The sequence below is a fragment of the Etheostoma cragini genome, chromosome 1 (assembly GCF_013103735.1).
Source record: "Etheostoma cragini isolate CJK2018 chromosome 1, CSU_Ecrag_1.0, whole genome shotgun sequence".
In the NCBI taxonomy this organism is placed as follows: domain Eukaryota; kingdom Metazoa; phylum Chordata; class Actinopteri; order Perciformes; family Percidae; genus Etheostoma; species Etheostoma cragini.
This window is the reverse complement of record NC_048407.1, coordinates 20,757,204-20,783,443: the sequence shown is the minus strand read 5'-3', so window position 1 is coordinate 20,783,443 and position 26,240 is coordinate 20,757,204. Positions and strand designations below refer to the sequence as shown.

The 26,240-nt window shown below is 39.3% G+C and overlaps 1 protein-coding gene across 4 annotated transcripts in view; it reads right to left on the bottom strand.

The window, feature by feature from the left end:
• furina (furin (paired basic amino acid cleaving enzyme) a) overlaps positions 1–25,351 on the bottom strand; it is a 70,906-nt gene extending 45,555 nt beyond the window's left edge. For 2 of the 4 annotated variants that reach the window (XM_034879031.1, XM_034879056.1), the window contains exons 1-2: positions 24,622–24,941; positions 18,094–18,417 (exon numbers count right to left, since the gene is read on the bottom strand). In XM_034879031.1, the coding sequence (XP_034734922.1) occupies positions 18,094–18,303 (210 nt within the window). In that variant the 5' untranslated portion in view covers positions 18,304–18,417; positions 24,622–24,941. Of the gene's footprint in view, positions 1–18,093; positions 18,418–21,206; positions 21,331–24,621; positions 24,942–25,129 lie in introns of those variants that run through there. The other 2 variants (XM_034879038.1, XM_034879048.1) reach the window with 2 other exon arrangements.
• Between the last annotated feature and the right edge of the window lie 889 nt (positions 25,352–26,240).

The window sequence follows — 26,240 nt, the reverse complement described above, 5'->3', positions numbered from 1 at the left end:
TAGAGGAATTAAACTAGTGTGTGTGTGAGAGAGAGAGAGAAAGAAAGGGACAGGGAGGAAGCAGGTTTTTATCACAAGGGAGTTCCATCACTGGGAGTGGAAACTGTATGATTGCCTTTAAGACCATGGGGAAATACTTAATCTAATCTGGGCTTTGAATCTGTTTTAAACAGTACAGCAAATATGTCCAACATCTAGTTTAAAAAGGGGAGCAAGCTAGATTGTGGGCCTGAAGTTTGCATTCAGAGTTTAATTTGTTTTCTTCAGACAGCCTACTGATTTAAGTATTACCCACTTTTGGCAATTCTGGTTTCATCAAATTCCCAATAGGAACTTTTAAAAAAAATACACTGTGTATATTATATATATATATATAAAGACACAACCTAACACCCAGTACTGCAATAATAACACCATGATTGTTTAAAAGACTACTTTAACACACTTGGTCGCTTTCACCATTCTCTTGACTGTGTATGGCAAATATGAAAGCTAGCAGGTAGAAGGTTATTAGCTTAGCATAAAGACTGGAAACAAGAGAAAACAGCTAGCCTGTCTCTGTCCAAAGCTAACAAACTGCCTATCAGCACATATAAACCTCACTATTTAACACTTTGTATCTTGTTTAACTCAAGAAAATAAATGTTGAGGGGGTTTTGTGCCAAACTAGTTCCGTTTTTTTGTGCATATGGCATGTACATTTTCAAGGAAGCACATAACATCACATGTCACATTTATGGGACATAGTAAATCCACGGGCTGGGTTTGCCTTAAGTTATTTTTGCATCACGCAGGACAAAGTAGTGACAGTGATGGGAAAGACAAAGATTTAGCATTCGACTGCTTCTCTGCCCCCAGAGCCGCCTGCCAGGAGTGCTGGAATAAACGGCATTATATAAGGAGACATGAAAGCACCCTGCATAAAATCCTGGGCTGGACAGAATTAATGTGCACTGATGTATAAGCATGAGCAATGATATTAAAACAGTGGTGAGTCTCAAAGTATGAGCAGAGCAGCAGATTCCAGCACAGAATATGATTGGGCTGAAATGTTTGAGTTTCATCTTCTGATTTCTGTTTCATTTTAAAAAGTGAAGGTGTCAGAGTTTCCAAGCATATGGAGGGAGATTTCTACGGCCAGTTTAGGTGTACACAGGGGTAATAATAATAATGTATTCTTCATTAATCCCGCAAGGGGAAATTACAATTTACACTCTTGTTATCTCTCTCACACACACACACACACACACACACACACACACACACACACACACACACAGTACCTATACATGTACTAAATGCACACAAACTCGCGTGATTGCCAGTGGGACAGGAGCTAATAAGAGTTAACTCTGGCATCTAATTTTATCTCCCACTCCTATAGCATTGAAAGAGAACTGCTGCTAGGCAGAAATACCAAACAGGCTCTTCCGACCCCAATGAAGGACCACAGGGGCCATTTGAGGAAGCTGCACTCTTAATTTCCTAACAACCTCTCCATCTAAAACATTTCCATCAATGTCTTCTCCCTCCACAGAGAACCAAGCACTTTTGTCTCTGAACACCACAGGTAGCCAACCTTTCTGCACTTCAATTTAATGGACTGTCATGAGGGTCTCCCGAGAGTGACTGAGAAAAATACGAAGAGGACATGGTCCCATATTGGTCGGTGAAGGACAATTCCTTTTAATGAAAAGTGGCATCACTAAAGAAAAATGTATACTGTATATACTACAATTTCTGTTGTAGTTGGGATTTCATAGTATTTCAATTGCTTTTTTTGTTGGGTAAAAAGAAAGAAATGCATCAAATTGAGTAGGCTAGTATGCATCTGTCAACTTTACACGCTCCGTAAATACTGTACTTTCCTCCTCATTGTTATTCCAATATGTCTCCGCACTCTGCTAACATGAAATTGAGCCACATCGCCGTCCTATCACTGCCAACGCCTGAGGCTGCACACATTAGTCTGTGATCCCCCTCACTCTACAAAAAGCCTCCGACTCATTGTACTCCTCCTCTTCGCACTGAAGGTGAAGTGGGGTGAAAGAAAGACAGATCACATAACAAGATCCACCACACAGATGGAAGAGAGGGAGCCCTCCAAGACTGTTTGTTACCACGGAGATTAGTTTAGGTTCAGTTTTGACAATGGATGGATAAGAGATTGTAATATTTTCCTAAGCCAAATATTTTATCATAGTCTGTTTTATTTATTTTTTAAGATAGCAACAATAAATATGTGGGATTTGTGCAAGAGAATATCCTCAGGAAGGCAAAACTAATGTAGTATTTTACAGGTTCATAAGCCTTTTTAAAACAGGACACCAGCCAGACTTAACTGATTTGGTATGGTGCGCATAGTGCATTCTGCCTGAATAACCAGATGTCTCATCAGTCATTACTACTTATCTTTACTTCTATTTTCTGGTGCGAGATAACAAGCTGGAGCTGTTTTGCTTCTTTAACAGCATCGCAAAACTTTTAATTAAAAAAAAAAATTCCTCTTGCTGCTTCGTCCCTAGGCAAGGCATAACGGTGGATTTGACACCCCTCAAGAACAGACACACACACACAAATAAGCGAGAAATTGGTATAGCCAAAAATGATCCTGACACTGCTCACACATAAAAGTACGGAAATAAGCTAACACAAAAAGGTTGTGAAATGAATATTTTTTCTATAATACTTCCGAATGACTGGCTTGCCTTTTAGTCAAGGGAGGATAGTCTACACAATGTGCCTAGCACAATGAGACAGAGCTTCAGCGGGGCATAATTGCACACCTATTTTCAAGCTACAAGGTAAAGATTACATTTGTTATGCTCTGCACTCACTTCAAAGTTTCCACACCAGGAAACTGCCACAGACCATTCCTGAAAGCACTTTTTGAACTTTTAGTCACTATCCGCAAAATAGATGCAGCAGCAAAACAAATGAGTTAATGAAACATAAGGTGCAGTTTGCCATTGCATCGTGAATTAACGCAGTGAGGTAATGCATGTAATGCCCTGAGAATAACGAACAAACGTCAATCAGCATGGTACTCTTTTACCTACATTGAAGTGGAGTCCAAATACTGTCAACAGCAATTAAGAGGAACTGAAATTAGCTGAAAGCAGTGAGTCCATTTCCGAGAAATTGGATTGGGCTTTCAATGGGTCATCGCGGTTTATTTACCCTATCAATCTCGGATCTGATGAAACATAATCAACATAGAAGTCACACGCAAACTGGGTCCAGCTGCTGCTGTACACGCTGCAACGCTCTGCTCCTCCTTATCTGAAATTGATGTGTTCATTTATGTGGGTGAATGTCGTTCAACAAAATTATTCATAATTTCCATTCCCCAGGCAATATGAACAAATGAGCTCTTCCAACCAAATAATTTAGCAATCGGTCGGAAAGATATGTTGAAAGCAAATGCGACACAGAATTATTCATAGTAGACAGCAGCATGGAGCAAAACAACTCTGCTCTCATCTACATTATGAGAATAAAAAGCGGTCACTGCCTTGTCAAGGAACATTAAACTCATGACATGGCTGCCTTTATTTCAGTCCAGCATATCAATAATATCAGTCAGACACTCGTCTCAGACAGTAAAAATGTGTATAGACATTAGGCAACGTGTTGCCTTGCGTATTCTGTGTGATCAGGCACAGAAAACATCACTATCAAGTCCTATATCAATTCAGTTTAGATAACACAACATGAGTAGAGAGAGAGCTGTGCGTGCAAAATGAATTACCAAAAGCAATTATGACCACAGTATCCATCTCGCTCAACTGACGTCCGACCACACGCCTTTTCAAGATGCGTGCTAAGTGCATACCTCTGAGCTAAGCTGTTTTTGGGAGAATGTCTTGTAGGTGTATATTTTAATCAAATAGTCTTAGGGGCCAGATGTATAGAGAGACTGAAGTTCTCATAAAAATAAGCGCAGATAATTATTTTTTTACAGTTTATGAGCAGCTATGTACTTGACCTGATTTGATCCATTTAAATGCACAGAAGTTTATTTACCCAGTTCTTTCATCAGCCTCAGCACTTTGGATTTACAGCACTGTTTGGATGTTGTTGTCACCAAAGCGTCCAACATCCAACACATACACTCCCAGGATGTGCTCCATGTCGTCCAAGTACACATACATCCAGCCATTCTCCATCCCCACCTCCTCCTCAATCTCACTCCCAGCAGGCGAGAGTGAAAACAACGGAACCAAGCAAAACACAATGATTGGGTATAGGCAGGGACCTCACTGTGCAATCACATCATCCTCTAGATACCTTATTTTTCCCAGAGGGAGTTTAGATTGTCAGAGTATCAATGCAACATTGAGACGTACAAATAAAACTGAAATCAAAAACTCAGCTGCCTCCACTGTGCAATTACATCGACAAATCATATCACAATACGCCGCTTCAGCCCAACACTTACTGCACACAATTGAAAAAAAAGAACTCATTCAATTATTTTTATTACAGTAATTGAAGGGATGTAAACACAGTGCTGCCATACCAAACACAATAGTCACCCAACTTTTTAGCCAATACACTAACACGTCGCTCACTTAAACCGTCTTAATGTTGAAACAGTTCTGTCCATCAGAGTGTGTGTGTGTGTGTGTGTGTGTGTGTGTGTGATTGATTTCAGGTCACACTAACTCCCCAGAGGGGAACATTCCTGAACAGTCTGAAGCTCTGACCACAACGGCTGGGTTCAGCCTTCTAGCTGCATAAACCACACTGCTGCTGCATGGTGGCTGGGACAATGACAGGAATGCCAGCCGCTACCATTTCCTAAAGTTTGACAACCATATTAAACCGATACATGATCCTATATTCAACATGTTATTCATGGGAGGACCAGGATCCCTCTGATTTTTAAGCTACATTTGTTAAATGTTTTTCAGCTTGTAGATAGATACGGATAATGAATTTAAATAATTTCTGTATTCATCCATTTTGCAGAAAAACAATGCACGTTTCCTAAAAACCAAAAGAAGTCACATGTTACAAGTACAACAGAGAACAGTCCCAAAATAGACAAACAAGCCGACCTGGTACCAGAATAAGGATAGTAAAAAGGTTGGCTGTGTTGTGCGTGTGGTAAGACATTCTTTCATAAACCGCTAGTATTATAGGTCTCCAAAACTGGGGGAGGCGGACTATTTTCTGTGGACTAAACACATGAACCCACTTGTTGGGAAAGCTCCCTCAAAGCTCAACTCAGCACAGGACTCAGCTTTTTTCTTTTTTTAAACGCACCATAATTGCAGTTCTCTTGGTTTACTTTGCATATTTTGAAAGTCAATGAATGGTGGGACCAGACTCTCAGGGAAACCTGGGACCTGGAGAATCTCCACTGTGCCACACCAACGCATGTTTGGACTCATGCCCTGGGAATGAGAGCAAGTCACTGAGGCTTACCAACTGTAGCCAATACAGTATCTTGTCCAAAACATGAGTAACATTCCCTGAGCTGAAGCAGCCTCCACAAAAACACACTTTTCACAAAACAGCCTCTTCAGTGTTTCCTGTGCAGTTGGTTTTCTTTATATTGTGGTATAATAGCACCATTTTGTGACATTTTATAGATTAATCTGAAAAAATATTGACCGATTAATCAATGATGAAAATTAAGCCGTACACATTTGCCATAAATGCATTATTAAATCAGTATTATAAAATGATCATTTTATCAATGTAATACCGATTTGAAGCATATTATCCTGCCCTGCAGCTTATGTATACTGTACCATGCCCAATGCAACAACCTAGTGACAACAAACCCCCCACTGTTTAAAACTGTAAGAGGCATCCAGTTCATTCAGCAAGTCTCCATTCAGCAAAAATCATCACACAGAATAAAGATGAGCTTCGTGTTCAAAAGCATGCACTGGGGACTCAATTTCACAAACATGTGATGAGGTTGGATTAAACTGAAACTGTACGAGGATGGAAGATAACCTAAAAAGACCTGTTTTAGAACTTGTGAGACACCCAACTGTCAAGCTCATACTACCCAACTTTAAGGACTACCATGAAAACTGAAGAACACAAGAAAGACCTGACTTTCACATCAATAAAACACATTATATAACATCCTGGAAGAACAAACACTTCTTTTTCAAAAGGAAATCAAAAGGAAAAAAATACCTCTAGCGCATTTAGGCGCCATCTCTGCTCCAAGTTGGCATGTAACCAAAACATTACTGAAACATTCAAAAACAAATAAGCACCTACTCAGAGTGCAGTGGTGCAAGGGGGAAACAGCCTGGTGCTGAAAAGCTCTGAAAAATGAATTTGAAAAAGTACAAGAGAGAGGCGCTTGTATGATATTCTGTGCCAAACTGGGTATTTTGACAAGATTCATTTTGAGGCATGTGAATAAAAGCAACTGTCGACGTCTTGATGTCATTCAGCCTAGAGAAGAAAAAGATACCACAGATGAGACAAACAAGATGTTTCTCGGATTAGAATTTAGTAACATTGCAAATTCAAAAGTGTACAAAATGTCCAGTGCATGTCTTTGCACAATGTATATCAAAACAAACAGTATTATCACACTCAATTTTGATACACCAGCAACACAAAACCAGAATCCTCGCACATAGAAAGCTGTTTCTCTATCCCTGGGAGTCATGTGTAGCTAAACAAACTCTATAAATCTTGAGGATACCTAATCTGAAATCTCTGCTACACTGCAGCAAAACCATCCAGCTCAAAACCTGCAGATCTGTTACAACTTAGCACGACTCCTGTAACAAAGACGAAAAAGAAAAAAAATCACTTGCAGCTGTCATAAAAACAAAAGCTCCGCCCAAATGCTGCATTCCCCCCACTTTGCATTCTCCATCAGGCTAGTTCACCTCATTGTTTTCACTGTAAAAAGGCACATCAAAACTAAGCCCTTACCCTTTTTAAATTGCATCACAAATAACTGCTCCGCCCCCGGGTTGGCTTGTGTGTGCGTGCCAGGAGGCTAGGTCATACTGGCCTTGTTAAAACCGGAGCATCTTGTCCTCGTTACGTGCAGCATGTCATAAGACACATGCCTAGATACAAACTGCTTCCACAGACAGATCAGTTACGTCAAACACAGCTGCCAGCAACTTAACAATTTAACTTTCTCTGTTCAGCAACTGAACTAAGGAATATTATCAAAATTAATGAGAAACCATGAAGTACCTATATAAATCCTGTTTAAATTCATTTGGCAAACATCCCGGATTTTTTTTTTGAGCAACAATAACACATGGACACCTGGGAGCTCCCCACACAGCCACAGTCTCATCTCGTTGCCATTGCAGATGGTTAAGTGAAATTGCATGCAACAGCCCCATGAGTTGGCTTCCTTTCCTTAAAGTGATGTGTTCATTTTCCCATCCAGATTTATATTCAAGTTGAGGACGTTACTTTAAAAAGTTGAACCTTATTTTAGTTTCAGTGTCTTAGCCTCTATGGCATCCTAGTCAAGGATTAAGATACACTTGTATGCACCAATTTTCTGTGGAAATACATTTCTAGAGCCCATGTGGAGAAGAAAAACACAGATGACTAGTCAAAAAAAAAAATGTAGTGGCCATTTGGAAACCCTGTAGCTTTCTAAGTGGGTATACTGCATATCACAGTCTTTAGGTAGTAAATTAGAAGTGGTATTTTAAAATTCTGAAGAAGGCATGCGGTTACTGAAATATTAAATCATGGAATAAAGCCTACATTGCCCATCTGAGATACTTTTGATTTGTGGCAAATTACTATACTAACGATTAACCTGCTAGTTATGTGTTTGCTTATTTATGAATTGTTGATTCTATGATACATGCATAGTTTACGCACTAGATGTTGTTTTACGTATTTATGTGAAGACTTTTTGTTCCCAGTTTTTCTTTAACAATCAACAAAATGGAGCAAAAAAGTGATGACCAAAAACCTGCTGCCATTATTCCAACTACTTTTATCACATATGAACGGAAGAAAAATAAGTTCTTTCCATTTTAGTGCAGACATGCTTCAAATACCTCAACCCTGTGTGTGTGTGTGTGTGTGTGTGTGTGTGTGTGTGTGTGTGTGTGTGTGTGTGTGTGTGTGTGTGTGTGTGTGTGTGTGAGCATGCTCATATTTGAAAGCCAGAGAACGGTGCATGTCCATGTATTCTTATGTCCCCTCGCACATCTGGCCCTTGTTACAGTCCCTGTGACCTGTATGTGCTTCTGCTTCATCCCAGCCCCCATAGCTCCTCTGTGGGAGAGCAGAGTAATGACTGACTGCTGCTGGGCCTTTGCTGGTGCAGTTCCCAGGACCCCTAGCAATATTGGTGTTCACTCTTTTGCCCGAGGCTGGGGGTGGCGACTTGCTTACCAGTTTGTTATTGTCTTCCATCTTTGTCTTCAGGGTAATTTATTTGTAAGGAGAAGCCAGACATTTATGTCACCCTCTCAGGATATGTCTCCAGAAACACTGATTCATGCACTGCTTTTGTCTTCTCGGGATTTTAGCCCTATAGTGCTATCACTGTGAGGGCAGTTATTTCACAAAATAGTAATTATTGGTTTGACCTGATGCAGTGGCCTTTTGATTTATAAGCTAATCCAAAAAGATAAAAAAAAATACAGGGTAACAACCTGTTATCTGTGGTTGAGTTGTAATAGAAGTACTGACAAATGGAACAAATGAACAAATCTCCAGTGTTTCAGGGTATTTGCATCAGATACTGTTTTGCTAACTTTTGGGTGTGAAACAGAATATATTCTACAGCTCTAAAGACTACAAAAGCCAGCAAAGGTTGCTTAATTAAATACCTAAAAGGAGTGGTCAGAAATGCCTTATATCAGCACATCTGGATGGTTCAGGGATACAAGGGAGATTGAAAAAAAACGTCACACTTGGACATAATTAAGACCAGATGGGTAGCTTTTTTCTACACATTCTGACATAACACCTTCTAGGTACAAAAATCACACAGTTAAAGAAAGTTAATAAACCAAACAATTCTCTTTGCTCAACTAGTTTTTCAGCGGTAAGAAGTGCGTAGGCATGATTCTATAGGGTTTCATGACTCCGTGAAGATGGGACTGATGGATGACGACAGAGTAAAGTTCACTGCTCAGTACTTATTTCTCAGTCTTTATTATTTTGTGTTATTACCAAGCTTGCAGCTACTGAGTCATATTCTTACACTCATCTTGTGAAATGTGGCATACATGTCTTTCATTACCAGTTCCATTATCTCAATCTAGATTAATTTGAGCAGAGCATGTCACACAAACAAAACATCTTGCTCTCTAGAGATTGTTAGCAATCTATGAACTGCTTCAGAAACAAAGAGGTTGGTGGAATGCCACAGTGAGCAAATGTTTCTAAAAATGCCACTACATTAACAACTGATGTAGATATTGCAATGTGTTAAATATTATGTTCCAAAAAATAAATGAAAGATAAATTAATGTGAAAGTTTTACTATCCATAAAGTGTAACAATTCAGATTATACTTATATTTTAGATGATCAAAAAATGATTTTTAATATATCACTTACATTAAGGATATGATTTGGTGTATATAAGCTCCAAACTCCTTTCTATCAACACAGCAGTCTCCAGCAGAGCAAACAGGACAAGTCAATCTCTGCAGTTCATTAACTTTAAAGAAGAGCAGCTTGCACTAAGATAAAGTGAGATCTGGAGCTGCTTAGTGAGAGAGAGGCCAGAGCATGGAATAAAGGGAGGCTTTCTCATTGACAGCAACACAAGGACCAAAGGCAGTCGGACCCAAAACGCTGCAGAGATGCACCACTCTGCTGCTGATCAACCAAACCAAGATGAGAAACGATCTCTCTCTCTCTCTCTGGATGAAAAGCCTAGCCTCCTAATGGGTCAACACCAAACAAGGGCCCACATCCAACTGCGCTGTGAACTATGTTGGCGGTGTTATCGTTACTGCACTTCAAAGAGGCACCAACTCTAAAGGGACATGCTACACTGGCTCTATAGAACTGCACACTTCGTTAGAGCCATCAGCTCTCATTGGCTAAAGTAGGCCAGAGCCACAGTACACAGAGTGGTACATTAAAAATTTATGAAGATATTGCACAAGTAAAGCAGCCTACAAAACCTGCTTAGATATAATAAAATATTTAGAGATGACAATCTATATAGCTGGTGTGTTTGAGCTGTGTGTTTGACTCAAGGACCCTGGAAAGGCCCTCGGGATTTAAGGGTGTAACATATCATGAACAGTGATGCGATTTAAAATAACTGGTTTTCATCCAAGTTTGTGTGACATATATACTAGACTATTCATCAAAAATGATTAAATGAGGTCAGAATCAGCAATACATATATTAATATTGCAAAAATGTTCTTGTGCTCGCTATGGGGTGTTGTTTTGTGTAGAGATGAAAAGGCATTCATAATTTAAAAAGATTTAGTGATGTTTGTCCAAAGACTTACTTTAAATTATCTGGCCAACACCTCTCCAGATATATTAAATGGACACGTCTCCTTTTGTGTTTACATAAAAATCTTTTTTAAATCACCTTCAGGGCATAACATCTTGCAAAAATGAGCTGACATCAATTAGCAATAACCTTCACAATATTAATTTATTTCTGAAAGGCTATTTCCATTTTTCATATGGGCGTATATTTCCTGACACGGCTGCATTTTCGTGGAGGAAACATTATTCATCTCAGTGCAGCTACTGTAAAAACAAAACTAAGTCAGAGTTTTTGTGACATTTTCCAAAGTAAATTTTCACACTTTGCTACAAAGTGGGAGGAAACACGCGCTAGCATCATGTTAGTGAGCTAAAGTTATGTGGAGAACCAAACAGATCCTGAAAAGGCTTTATAAAAAAAAGGTGTTAGTGAGTCTCATTCTGGCAGATGACTTGGTGGCAAATGCAGCACAAATAAGAGGAACCACCTGTGTGGGATTGTACAAATCATGCAGACCAGCTCATTTCAGCGTTCAGCAGGCAGCTTCTTCTCCCATCATCTCTGGGCCAATCATATCCCGTGAGAAGATTTTCCAGCTAATTTCTTCAAAACTCTTATTTCCTCACAGTTTAATTGCTTCTCTTCTCCAATTATGGACTCCGTACCTTCAGACTCTCATTGCTGGTGTTTTTCAATTCACTCTGGTTGTACTTTGCAATGAATGTTTAACTTAGCAATGGTTTCGCAGGTTTCTCTATAGAGCTCCCCTTACAGCTTCGGAATAGATATTTGACAGCTCCGTTGTTTACTTTTGTCTGACTCCTCGCTCGGTCAATCTGCCTTTTCTTCTTCTGTTCCTCCGACAATGCCCTTCAAGCTTTCTGCTTCATTTTTGCCGGCTCAGCCGTGACAATAGTGTGGAAAACTCGGAAAAACTCCATCGCTACCTTGTTAGCCAGTTCCTGAATGTGTGCAGTGCCGGGAAGCAATATGTTACATTGTGTGACAGTTTGACGCAGAGTCCAGCGACTCGCCGGGTGAAAGTTGCAAGGGTGGTTTCTGCTCACTGGCGCTAGGGGGGAGCGAGACGACCATTCAACTCGAAAAACGTCATATAACCATTCCAATGACTCTGAAGCTGTTCAGTTAATGTAATTTAAGCTAAAAAAATTTAAAATTAACTGCGTAGTTCCCCTTTAAAAATTCTATAGAGAAGGCAATTACTGACTTTGGTAACCAAGTGAAATAAATAATGAATCTGCCACTTGATTAACTTTACTGAGATTGTTTCTCTAAAATTGGGTAAATATGATCTAAAAGCACTAAAGGTCACATGCAAATGATGTCACATCCCATCGATAATACGGCATTTGATAAAAGTTTTTGCAATATCTGAAGTTGCCAGGCTCTATGGGGAAGGAGCGATCATTTGAAGTAGCCTATAAAAAGTCTAAGGAAAACTCAACCGACTGTGGAAGGAAGAGATTAGTTCATCCCTCCTTCCGTATCTTCTATTGAATTACTTTCCTTTTTGTTGAGGGATAGATTTAAGTGGAAGTTCTTACAGTGGCTTCCTTTAAGTGCAGTGCTGTGTCATGAGTTACAGATAGGAGTGTCATTTCATGTACTTCATCAAAATTACAGATAATATCCAGATAGTATCCATCTCTTCTGCTCCTTCTTTAATCTTGTGCTAAACAGAATATTAATCATTTTCATAAAAAATGGTCTAACCACTTCAGGCTGGAGGGCAAGAAATCAGCACATTTGATAGCAGAAATAGGCCAAGTTGGTGCCACTGAGCACAGTGAGGGCACAGTATGCCTAACACAATCCTCCCTTACATGCAAAGCCCTGGGGTGGACCAGCAGAAGGAGCTATGAAGGAAGTTGACCTCGAAATACGAACACAGACGGTTTTATCTACCCCCGGTGACACAAACCACGGCTCACAAGAAGGGAAGTGTCAGCTTCTGAGAAGTGCATTTTACTACTTAAGTGAGAGTGTAGGAATAGAGGACTAAAATGATTTATCATTTTGTATTCCACTTCTGTTTATGAATAATCAAAGACAGCTTTTAAAGAAAAATTTGAGATTCACATTGCATCCTCTAAAAATAGTATCATGTACATTTTACAGAATGTTTGTATTGTCATGACTCGAACAACAGTAACCTGTTTGACATTCCAAAAAGAGGAGGGAGCAGGAAACAAAAATACTTTCTTAGAATTGGTGTCACTGACACTCCTTATATAACACTTCCTCATGACACAAGCTCTGTGCAGGTAGACTTACATTTTTCATGTTAAAAACTCAAACTGAATCTCAAGTTACAACAATGTTGTTATATTTGTGATTGTGCAACTTGTTGATCAATGACGATAATGTGACTGGTTATTGTTAAACAACATGAAGGCAAAGTCATCCAAAAGGCTGGAAATTGCTCAACACAAAATAGGGCAAAAAAGTATTCCTGCAACATTGCAAAGAGGAAGTTAAATATTGAGAACCTGAGCTCCGTCAGGAGCTGCATTCAAGATGGACGAGATGGTGAAAGCCTGATGCCAGAGAGGGACAAGGTTTCAAATCACATGACTGACCTAAAAACAAATTATCTATATATATATATATATATTTATATAATCTAACTAGCAGCTTAACCAACAGTCGAGCTCAGCAGATCAGATAAAAAAGGGCTGCTTTTGTTGTACAATGAACACAATTGATATATATATTTTTATTTGGCCTTTGATCTTGTGGCCGTCTGATCCATTTCCCAGATTGCACTATAAGGATTCTTAACATTTGTTTAACTTATGTCAGTACTAAACAAATTACTTATACTACTAATAGCAGTGCCTTGAATCCCATTTCACCATTTAATTAAATACCGGCGTAATGGAGGTGCGATTGAACCAGACTTAGCACAAAAATGTGATTTGCCCTGAAAAAAAAAATGCACTGCAAGGCTGATGATGTGGGCAAGAAAAGGTCTTTAAAATGCAAAATAACCATCCGAGATGCAAGCTGGCAGTTAATACCCATTTACCACAGTGTGAGTCAGCTGTTTCTTCATTTTATTAGTTTACCTTGGTTTTAATTATTTCCCTTGTTCTAAAATGGCCCTATAATGTTGAAGTGGAGTCAAAGTGAGAAGTGTAGCCATTAGCACACCACTTGGTCAAGGCAACCTTTTACTTTAAAAGAAACAAAACAGCTAGCCCGGGTCGTTCCATCTACATTCATATCAATATTCCTTAATGAGAGTAGACCGTTTTAAACCCACCCAGCCATCAATGTAACATTTAATTACAAAAACCAAATGACACATCCCTCCAACATCCCCTTTAAATACAGAAGAGCAAGTATACTTAAAGTAATAAAGCTAATGAGTTAACTTGGCACTTAGTGGGTTTGGATTGTGGTTGTTGACTCTGAAAAGCCTTAACACTGTTTGTCCGGCATTTTCTAAAACAAACAAACTATAATGAAATTAATCATTAGTTGCAGCTCAAATGTATCATTTAAGGAGATAAGGAGATGTCACATAGCAGTAAAATGAATTCAGCAGTGAAAATCCTTGAAGATGTTATGTTACATTAAGAAAATGTATATTATTTCAACAATAAGCAAAATAATGAACAACATACGGTCGAGTGTAACGGGAGTACATAAATGTGTATACGCCATCATAACAACATGCTGCATGTGTTACTATGGAGATTTATAAAATCTGACGATGTTTAGGGTGTAGGGCGTATGGATGCCATTGTGTGAGTGGTATATTGTATTGTAATAAAAACAAGCATCACCGGAGCTGTAAAACCTCCCCAGCTGGAGTCTTTGATCCTCCTCTCAAGCTCCCCTACCTAATTTCAACACCTGCACACAGCAGTAGAGTCAGACACAGAGCTTACACTCACCATGCCTTGCACACATAGCTCACAAAGCTACTCTCATTCCTAACGTATAGGCAGAAAACAAAAAGCCTTTACAGATTTGTTTGTTCCCAGCTCTAAAGTAATGGCTTGATTTTAATCAATGAGCAGTTAGGTTCTGGAATGCAGTCGGGGCGATGCAGAACGTTGGAGCATCTATATTTTGGTCACACTTGTGATTATACCTCACCTTTCAAAGTTAATGAGCAGAGAGAATACATCAATAACGTGCTGAGGGCTTAACATATGCAACTGTTTTGAGGATTTATCGTGGCAATGTCATGTTGCCAGTTTTTATGCTATATTTGTCCAACACAAATCCTCCTGAAGCCAGTGTCCAAAGCATTCAACACGTAATCCGTGTTGCACCAATTATTATTGTCATTATTGCTAAATCTGTCCAAATTTTGTTCTTTAAACAACTTTTTAATCTAGAATTGTCAGAAAATTGTGAAAAATGCTCATGGCGTTTCCTAAAGCCCAAGGTGAGGTCTTCAAATGTCTTATTTTGTGTCGCCAACGGTTCAAAATCGAAAGAGGTTCATTTCTTAATTGTAGAAGAAGAAAAACCCTCAAACAAAAACCCTCAAACAAAAACCAACAAACGATTTTTTTATGAATCCAAAATATGAAAGATTTTGCCTATTAGTCTTCTGTCAATCAAATAATAAATGAAAACACTAATTGTTGCAGCTCCAAACTAACAAATGTTATCCAGTATCTTTATTCCTTCAACAATATTTCAACACTACAGGAACCTTTTTCATGCACAAAGATTTTCTTCTCTCTAGCAATAAATAGGTTTCTGTCTCATGAATTTCTGTTTGATCTTTTAAACTGACTTTTTAAATTCGGCCCCAGCAGCCTAACACACACACACACACACACACACACAATAGGACATCCGTAATGATTGGATGATTTAGCAGCACAAGATGGTTTCTCTGGTTATATTTACAGAACACATACTGGGTAAGGTCAGGCTCTCTGGTGTTGTGGTCGGGCATAGAGTAACTGGGATTATTTTTAACAAAAATGAAGGCCAGGACAGGGATCTAACTTATGAAGCAGGTTTAATAAGAAGAATAACTCCTTTGAGTAAAAACATCTGTATTAACTTGTGTCAATGTTTCACATTTGAGAGAGCTCACTGCTTTACTCAGCATTTATTGAGCCAACTTTACTAAGGCTGCATCGTGATACAGGCCCTTGCTCTGCCATTTTACATTCTTAACTGCCATGTCAAGACTAGCTTGTCAAGTTAGCTCTTGTCAGACACAACAGTTCATTTTCCCTCTCTCAAAATACTATAAAACAGTTTTAAGCAAGTTGCTGAGACCTGCGAAACCACAGCCCTAGCCTCTCCAGGATGCAGTTTTGCAAATAAATGGGTGTAACTGCTTTGTCTGGAGTCCCCGCTGTCCACAGGCAATACATAGTTGAAGGATTTAAGTGGGTAGGATTACTCATTAGTCTGCAAGCTGTGATTCAGAGCACAAATAACATTTATGGTCATGACGAGTAAGAAAATATGGTGCAATGCAGAACGTGGTTCCCTAAAAGCATGCTGAGACTATGGAATTAAACATGTGCATAGAGGGCCACTATTTGTTGTCTATCAGAAAACTATCCTCACATTCCTATATTATACTTTGAATATAAACCTCATTTAGTGCAGTAACTGAAAGTTTAACAGGCATATTGTGCAGTATTAAAATTAACATCAACATTACAGCCTCAAGGTTTTGGTTTGTACAAAATAGGTACATCCAACATTAAAACAGATTTCCAAAAATGTGCTAGGAAAAAGCCAAAAAAGCCCTTTCTATCAAGATAAGTGACTGTTGAACAATAGTACACAAGACAAGAAGACTCATGGCAAACAAAGATTAAAACAACTCCCGTAGTCTTGCTCAAGACAATTTAACAAGTCTTACTAAAATCCAGAGAGGACGTGAGAATGTTGGCTGATTAGTTTGCGCTTAAGTCAAACAGGAAGTGATAAAAGAGTTACAGTATACGTTAGTGGAACACAGGGAATTTTTCATTGCCCACACCTACTGTGCCTGAAAAGCGACAGCCATAATAAGATCTGAATAATCTAAACTTTCCTCAAGATGGAAGATGCTCAACTAAAGTTCACCTTACTCCTCCAAAGTTAAATCACCTCAAACGCTCTCTTGGCTGAGTTTCCATTACAGTCTCTGTTGTCCACTTCTCTAACTACAGAAATCTGGAATTTTCATTTGTTTCTTTTCAGCTCTTACACACAAATTTCAGCATTAATTAGCAAGAAAATGTCAGATAAATGCGGTTTTCACCCATTCTCATGCAGAAACACTTGTTATTTACATGAAATGGGGACACAGTTCTAATCTTACTACCATTCAGTGTTTTGTACACTATTCACTTAAAACCAAAGCAATGTATGTGTTGGTGAAAATCACCAATTATTAGCCATTTGTCTAGCCTTTGTAGGTTTCAGTAATCTTCAGATCTGTTCCCAAATTTAGACAAAGTCAAGATTGTGGACTATGGCTTTATACTTTCACGTTTTTTTTTTCAAGCACCGACAAAAAGAGGAATGCAAAAGGTTTTTCAACATTGTATTAAGCCATTGTATAAAATGAAGTTCCATATTAAACTGGGCCTACAATAACATGTGGGGCAGCCTAACACCTTTAAGCATATTTTTCTTGCATATGATACTAAACTATTGAAATTTAAAATGATTTTATAAATCATCTTTTAATGTTTCACAAACATGTGGTCTAGTTGATCTTTAGAAATAACTGTGTCTGTGTGTGGCAACCTTATTCATATTCGCTAATAATATGCTGGTATTATGTTAAGCAATTTTAATTTTAGAAACAAATATTTCAAAAAAAAATTGACAATAATTTGCAGGCCCCCTCTGAAGTGAATCTGAGGACCCTCAGGGGTCCCGGACCCCTTGTTGAAGATCTCTGCTACAGAATATTGTCATAACCGGTTCACAAACAAGCAAGCAACCAGGACTGGAAAAAACATCTATTGTTGTATGTTTGATCAGTGTTATGTATCAGTGCATTGGTACAAAGCTTCCTGCTCCTTGCAACACCACTGTCACAAAACAATGAGCTGTAAAAGATAATGAAACAGTGACGAGGTGTTTAGTACCTTGTGATCAAATCACACACCACAGTCACACAACAGGCTAAATATTGGTTTTCACTGTAACTGACATTTCAGAGAAATAAGATCAAGAACTATTAATACTTTTAAAAGACTTTAGTGTTCTGTCTTTGGATTAAAGTGAAAAACAACAGGAAACACGATGATGCTCTCTGACAGCGGAGCCAACAGGAAACCGGAAATAAAATGAAATAAACCATAATAATAAAGAATCATACCTAACTCATTATAATCATTAATGAGCACATCTGAATATTGATGGGATGTAATACAGAAACGAACAAGTCATATTATACACAGTGAAGGGAACCTGCGCGCATAATAGCAGCAAGCTAACCTCCTTTTATGCAAACTCTCAGGAGGCTGATGCGTCCTATATTTGCATAGTCAAAATGTATTTCGTTTCATTTTCCATGGCTGCTGTTGTGCTCATTTAAGTGCTCCAGATCTTTGACTTTCTCATGATATCTAAACATTTTACCATTGGAAATGCAAGGGGAGAAACAAATTAAGAGCCAAAAGGGCATCTTATTACTTACATGTCCTTGATTTATGAACCCATGTTTACTGGCAATTTGATCAGCTTCCTCCGGACCTCCAGGTATGTGGACAGCCCATGTGTTGGTGTAGACCTTCTGACCCAGTGCTGGTCTCAGCCCAGAAACCAGCAAGACCAACAGAGGCCCGAGTAGCAACTCCAGCAGCCTGAGCCTGCGGCCTACAGAGGGACACGGAGTGCCAGAAGCCATGGGTTCTTTTAGTGCAGCACAGTCTCTGAGCACAGCGCCTCTCCAAAGGGCCAGGGCTGCCCACAGTACATTCAGGTGTACGGAGAGACAAGGAAGGGGGTAGTCACAGCTCACCTGACAGAAAGAGAAAAAAAAAAGAAGAAAATAATGCAGGTTTACACTTCTTTAAAGTTTATAAAGACTGGTGAAGGTTTACAGTGGCGAGTCATTCCTTGTGATCCATAAAACTGTAACAAAGAAGAAGACTGCACACCCTGGACGTGACAAGATCCACGGGGAAACTATTCACATGAGGCCAAACAAAGAACACTTTGAGGTCCAACCTAAATGGCGATGTGTCGAAATGAAGAGTAAACACATTAAATAATATATGAATTGGTTTTGTCCATGAGAAAGAACAGCCACCCCCCAACAGCCATTTGGATTAGGCGTACTACAGCCCAGCTAAGTACAGGCATTTGATAATCCCACAGGAAGCAGGGAGCAGGACATTAAGGCCAGCCCTGATGTTGTGGTCAGACCCACAGCAGCAAGATCTGGAGTTTAAAATCCTGTGGGAGGATACGGTAGATACTGCAGATGAAGCTAACCAAAAAAGGAAAATGGTTAGGTGTACTAGGTTGCCAGCAGAGGTGAATGAGTGTGGTTGGAAAACCTAGACTACAGCCTGGATGCTGAGGGATCACTGCAGAGTTGGTCTCACTTTGAGGGGAAGTAGCCACTCGAGGATGGAGTTTAAATGTCTCAGGCAGGCGCTGAATGGCTGAGGCCAAGGAGAGAACATACACACTTAAAAGTGAAAGAGAGATGTTGGACTACAGTAGTACTTGGGTATTTCTTTTTAGTACGCTGCAGATTCACAGTCTATCACTAAAGCAATAAGAAACAAACATCTTAAGCATGATCTTATAAATAAGACAAAGCAATATATCATATGATATAGCTAAACCAGACAGAGCGGTTGGCTTTTGCCTTTTAACTGTTGTTCTGAGCCAGAAGGGTCAGCGGCGCCTTCAGTCCGTTGAGATCGTTAGCTAAAGTGCTAACTCTATTGTAACCACCAAATTGACTGGACAGCACTAAAAACAGTGCTCCTATTCTGTGTTTCCCACTGTATACAGTCACAGTTCTCCTGATTCAAGTCTACCGTGGGACAGGGTTTTCTCATATTTTTGCAGGTGTGACAGCCTTCTATAAACCAATCGCGCTCCTGTGTTTGCCATCCATGAACAAAGTAACCAAATTGAACTCACTGTGCCATTATCCCAGACTCCACATGAACAAACAAGCTCCTCAAATTTACCCTGATCAGTTTATTGAGAAGCAAGAATGACCCATGTCAAGGTAGTTGGGACAATAATCATTTACACCTAATTGTTCATTTTGCAGATATTTTTAACTGTCTAATCACTTAGGCTCCAATACATAGACAAATAAATTCAACCCTTTTCTAATAGACATTTGTACAGTTTAATTATGAGCTGTATACATTTACCTAAAGGCCACTTTTTTGTACATTCTTAAATGTTAACGTAACATGTATAGGCAATTTAGTTTCATTTAATTAAATATTTAAAGGGATTTTTCCTATAAATGCAACTTCATATACAGGTTTCATTTGTTGGAGTAGGGCTATTCTTCTGTGTACATTTACATAACATCAAAATATATCCACCAATTCAACTATACTTAAAAAAAAAGTATATAATTTCTGTATATATCATTCATTAATTTGTTATGAATGGCCTTAACAGAAGAATTAACCTTGCTAGTGTAAAAATCTCTTTGGTGGCTGATGTCAATCCCAACCAGCACGGTCAGACACCACCGAACAAGAGCATGGGTCTGCCCGAGGTATCTTCCTCGCCACTGTCGCATAAAATGCTTTGCTCTTGGGGGAATTACTAGAATTGTTGGGTCCTTGTAACTTATAGAGTACGGTCCAGACCTATTCTATCTGTAATGTGTCTTGAGATAACTCGCTATGAGTTGATACTATAAATAAAATGTAACTGAATGTTTCCATCTGGCTGGCTACTCAGAAATTACAAGGATCCCTTGATATTATGATCCCTTGATTACTTCTTCCATTCTAAAACAAATACAGCTACTGTAGATCCCCTCTCAGTGGCATTTATAATTTATTATCAAACAACCCTCCAATTTCTATTATAAAAGAAGCCCTGTTTGGTCAGTGGCAATTTAAATTAATATTTAAAACCCTCGTACCCTCTGCAGTAAATGTGTCAAACTGATAAAACTGTTAGGGGGTGTACAGTGAAAAAGGCAATTTAAAACTGCTGAAAAGACTTGATCATTTTAACCGCTAGTAACAAGTAGTGTACATTTCTAAAGGCTTGAAATAGGTTCAATGCACTGCGAAGCTCTACGTAGTTGTATTATTAGCAATCAGCTAGCCTACAGGTCAGCCTGGCTGTACGAATGCACGACAAGCTGCTAATCCATGCCAGGCATTTCAACAGTAGATGTTCATTTCATAAATATCTGGATAAGAGCTAACTGAACAACACATACTACTAAATATAAAACAAGCACCATGTATATTAAACCAAGCAGAACAAGTTAGGTGTCGTAAGATTCTCTCAAAGTAGAACGCCTCCACCACCTCTTTTTAATTCTCCCTTCAGGTTTAATTAAGCCTATTTAAAGACATCCAAATCAGCATAAATTAAGTGGCAAGTACTCACACCCTACATCAATTACATGTTTACTTTTTTATCATATGCTTAGTGCTTCACAGCTATTTAAGCCAATATTTTCTAGTATATTGTGACAAAAGAATGTATTAGATTTACATTAATCACATTTTTAAAATACAGTATATAAAAAAGGAAAATAAGCTAACAAGAAAAGGAAAAAGGAAATCTGGTGGCATAACTCACTCAACTTTGTCCTCTGTCCTTTGATGCAACAGGTAAATAGAGCGTGAACGTTTCCAAACCTCCGTTTGATTTCCAGACACACACTGACATTTAAGTACAGACACATGTGACCTCACGGGTGCTCAGCCACCCAGATCCTTTAACGTCAGCGTGAAAACCACAGAGCATGGCGCAACAACTGCCCAACTACCTTTACGTTTCGCAAGAGTGTAAGGAGAAGCCGACCGTCGCGCTGTGAGTGGTCTTTAGTGTTGCCACGGTAAATGACACCATATGCCAGACTGTGATAACAGATATTAGAACAAGAAAACTACAGCAAATTATCATTAGCCAAGTGTCATTAAACCCAAAAGGATAATACCAGCCTCATTACCAAAGTCATCGGGACGTTTTAAAAAGGAAACCGTTTACACCTCATCACTTTATTATTTACATTTTAATGAGATAAAAATAAACTCAAAAGCATTTAGCCCATATGGCCTTTTCTCACACGCAGATATTCTTCAATTACTGCCAATTCTCATATTTTGACTCACACAAAATGAATATCGCTGTGCTAGAACGCTCAGATAAACCCACAGAGAATTTGGAAATAACAGGTTGTGTAGGTGAGGCAAACTATTGAAGTGACGGTAATAATATTGATGACTTTAGGTTAATTTAATATGCCATAAACAACCCCTCACAATCACATTGTATTTGCAGCTAAAATTTGCTAAATATTACTGAACCTCAGTTCCTAAATTGTGATATACGGAGGTATTCTCATGGCAGAGCAATAGTTTATCACTATTGTACCCACTATAGTGATAGTGAGGCAGCAGACTACTAGCATACCATGTTCCATTATCACTACTCTTAAAGGAACACGCCGACCGTATCCCCCAGAGTTAGATAAGTCGATACATACCCTTTTCATCTCCGCGCGTGCTGTAACTCTGTCTGATGCACCCAGAATTAGCTTAGCCTAGCAAAGATCCTGCAGGTAACTGGTTCCAGCTAGCCTACCGCTCCCAATAAGTGACAAAATAACGCCAACATGTTCCTATGTAAAGGTTGTGATTTGTATAGTCATGTGGTGTACAAATGACAAGTCACAGGAGACACGGCCATCTTCTAACCGCATACAAACTGGGAACTGTATTCTCAGGAGTGGAGTGATTAGCGCAACACAGAAAAACACAGTTACCTCCGTCAACAAAACCAATGTGAATAGCTAGCTAGTAGAAAACAACACTGGTGATCATGGCTGACTTTGAGCATTTGTTAGAGGATTTTTACTTGGTATCAAACCAAGATCCAGAACCATATCTTAATGAGCCAGAATACCTAGACGAAGACTTTTGGAAGCTGATAGACAAAATTCAGAAAAGAATGAGATCGAGGGGAGAATCAGAATGAACGCTATGTTTTTATTATCTAGTAATTGTTGACTCTATGACTCAAACTCTGAGCAAACTCCAGATGAACTCTTAGTCTCTTAAATAGCATACCAGTGCTTTGCCTTTCTGAGAATATAGCTCCCAGTTAGTACGCGGTTAGAAGATGGCTGTGTCTCGTGTGACTTGTTATTTGTGCACCCTGTGACTACAAAAATCACAACAAGTATATAGGAAGATGTTGGTGTTATTTTGTCACTCATTGGGAGCAGTAGCTAGCTGGAACCAGTTACCTGCAGGATCTTTGCTAGGCTAAGTTAATGCTGGGGGTGGCAGAGACAGTTGCAGCACGCACAGAGATGAGAAGGGTATGTATTGACTTGTCTAACTCCGGGGATTACGGTTAATAAGCTCAAGTCCCAATAAGTCGGTGTGTTCCTTTAACTAAAAAGACTAATTTTTAATAGCAAATGTGTACATTATCTGAGTTAACTTAACAAAGCCATTTATTTTATAAAAATATGGTCTTTAGTGTAATAACCAGCAGCAAGCCAACAATTAGACCATTATTATCACAAAGAATATGCTTTAAATGTTCAGATAGTTTGGCTCGTCTTCAAATCAGGTTATACACATTTGCCTTGTTTTTTTTTTTTTTTTAAATGTGCTTAAGGTTGCAGTGTAATCAGAATCAGCATTTAAATGAATAAAATCTGTAATGTGCATCACAGCAAGGGTTCTTGTTCTACAAGTATAAATTAGGGTCAAAAAGGAAAACGTTGTGATGTGTTTCTTTGTACACGTTAAAGGAAGCCTCTGAAATCTTCACAGAGACTGTATTTGAATTCACTTCAATGTGTTGTTAATTAAAATATTTCAAAAAACTGGCACTGTGAAAGCTTTGGGACCTCTGTTAGAAGTCCACAGGTGCCCTAAGTAAAAGGAGAAAACAGGAAACAAAATGGTTGAAATGCACACCTCTGGAGAGTTATACATCTAGATCCTGACACAATGAGTATAAAAGCCTTTATTCAGGATGTCAACGAGCAGAACGGAAAATCACCTCTGTCTTTCAACTAACACCTCCTTGGCCCCATTGTTTGCCCTTGTCTGTTCTTCCTTATTTCCCCTGGTATATTTGTTTTAACCGATGCATGGTCATCTACTTCTATAGACTTACTACACTAATGATTCATTATTTATGTGGCATACAAAAGACTTCCATAATATTTTCTACTACACAAGTAACCATAGAGTTTTCCCTTTCTAAGTTTAGCTTTCCCAAGATAAGAAGCAGTAGCCTTGTATAGTATAAGCCAGTGCTCACTCAACTAGTGCTCACTCAACTTTAACTGTACTGAAACATCTTATCGTACAGTAGAAGCAAACAGCTTGACACTTACTACCCCAAATAAAGTGCATTGTATGGAACGTAACTGCATGTAAGTGGATATATAACCTTGTTTCAGTGTTAAATCATAATGATCAGCAGCTCAGAATTGCCACACTGGAGAGATAAAATGTCAGTGTTGGATGTAGTAAAAGCACAAACACAAAGGAGGTCAGTTCCCATAATGAAACACCCATTTCTATTCTACTGTGACACTTAAGAGCTGAAGCTCAGTGACTCTTTTCACAGGAAGTTAGAATTCATACCAATTCCGGCTCTGTTTAATCAGAGTGTAAAATAAAATGTACACAGTCCAGTGTAACAAAACAACATCAGCTGTGTTTTGCATTGATTACTCCCTGATGTCAACGTTCAGTTCCAAAGAATATATAGGCATTACCTTAATAATCCCTGATTCATCAGAGTACAACGTTAAAAAGTAAGTTTCCTATGAGCTGCACAACATAAACAACAACAACACGTAGGTTACTGTAAAAAAATGACAAAAAGATTAACTGCAGTCACAGTTAAGGAGCCGGAAAACTTCTCATACCTCCGGCCTGTAACGCTAAATACTTTGTTCATAAGCTAAAGTTAAGAGGTTTAAATACACCAGCTGATAGGAGTTTGCGGTTATCTGACTCACCTCACACGTTAAGTCCGTGATAACAAAACGTCTTCGTAATGTCCCACGGAGCAGAGGCTGGAGCTGAACCGATGATGACTCCTGCGCTTGACAAATATGTCTGAAACTGTACCTCGCCGGGATCAACGTAAACTTGACACCGCGGTAGGCTGACCTGCTCCGTCTCACAGGTGCCTCCCCTTTTCCTCTCCTCTCCTCTCATCCACCCCTGACGAACATTTCCGACCTTAGCTACATTTTACTACCCGTACCGACCGAGCAGTGTGGAGCACGAACAACACAATTCTTCCCAGGAACGACCACAGAAACCGGACACGGCGCAGTCGACGTCACGTCGGCGTGAGTGAGTGTGTGAGATCCCCCCTTCGCAACACACACACACACACACACACACAAACAAACACAGGGTCCCGGTGGTACCAGAGGAAAACTCGCCGAGCACGCATCCCGAACAAGTAAAAATACAATCTCGAAAGCAAATGGGAAACTTACAATCCGTTCAACTTACCAGCTTCCTTTTACATCCTGCTCGCCCCGGCTTGTTGTTGTCTCTCACCTCGGTGTTAAAACCGACGACGGCACGGTGAAGCGACTGAAAAATTAATGAGATAGAATAGCTGGTTATAAATAGTCATGATACCCCTCTGGTGTAGCGCTGAGTGGTCCGTACAAGCCCCAGGAAATACGTCACGGCCGTGGACAGAGTGGAGACCAGACGTTAGAACAACACCTACTAACCGGCCAGCAGCGTTGCGACACACCCACCTGCTGGTCACAAGCGGAACAGCACCTTGGTCTTCATACTGAGGCTGATACTGAAGTTGGCAGCTGCCAAACAAGGTATTTATTCATAGATAGATGGATTTATTGTATTTTAGTGTTACTGTAAAACACTTAATAGATGCCCAGTAAAATGCCAGAAAGCACCATATTTATCGAGAAAATTGTTGTGGCTAGTACACACACAATTAATGAACATTTCTTAGGGCCCACTTAGGGGAACCCCGGGAAAAAAATTGCCTTTAGACCCCTATTGACTTCCAGCCATTCCTCCCTATCACTGTGCAGTGGGTATGTGTCCTGTCACTTCCAAGTTTTTACCAATCACAATGTAGACTATACATGGAAGTTTCATTATTTCCCCAGACCAGCCAGTGGCCTCTTACGCTAGAGAAAAACTATCTGGTCCCAGGTTTTCTGTGTGTCAGACAGTTATAATATATATGATAATTTTTTGTGACCCCCAACTTTAATTAGAAATATGCATTTGAGCTGCTCTAGAGGTCAACCATGAACCGCAACGTGCCTAGTTCGCATTCAGCTTGGGGATCTTTAAAGCATCATTAATCCGTCATTCCCTGCCTCTCTTAGATCTCTCTCTCTCTCTCTCTCTCTCTCTCCCTCCCCATTTCCTGAAATCTCTCTACTGGGACTACGTAAATGCTGTGAAGAAATAAAGTGGTCAGAAAGAAAAGAAACCATTATCGAAATGACATTTTCACACAAGGCCCTTGTACAAATTAGCTAATGCTGCACGCTACCTTCACTGATACTGTAGTCTAGTGGGTCGGATTATTTAACAAATGTGCAATCAATTTATTTACCAAAAAGCAATTGAC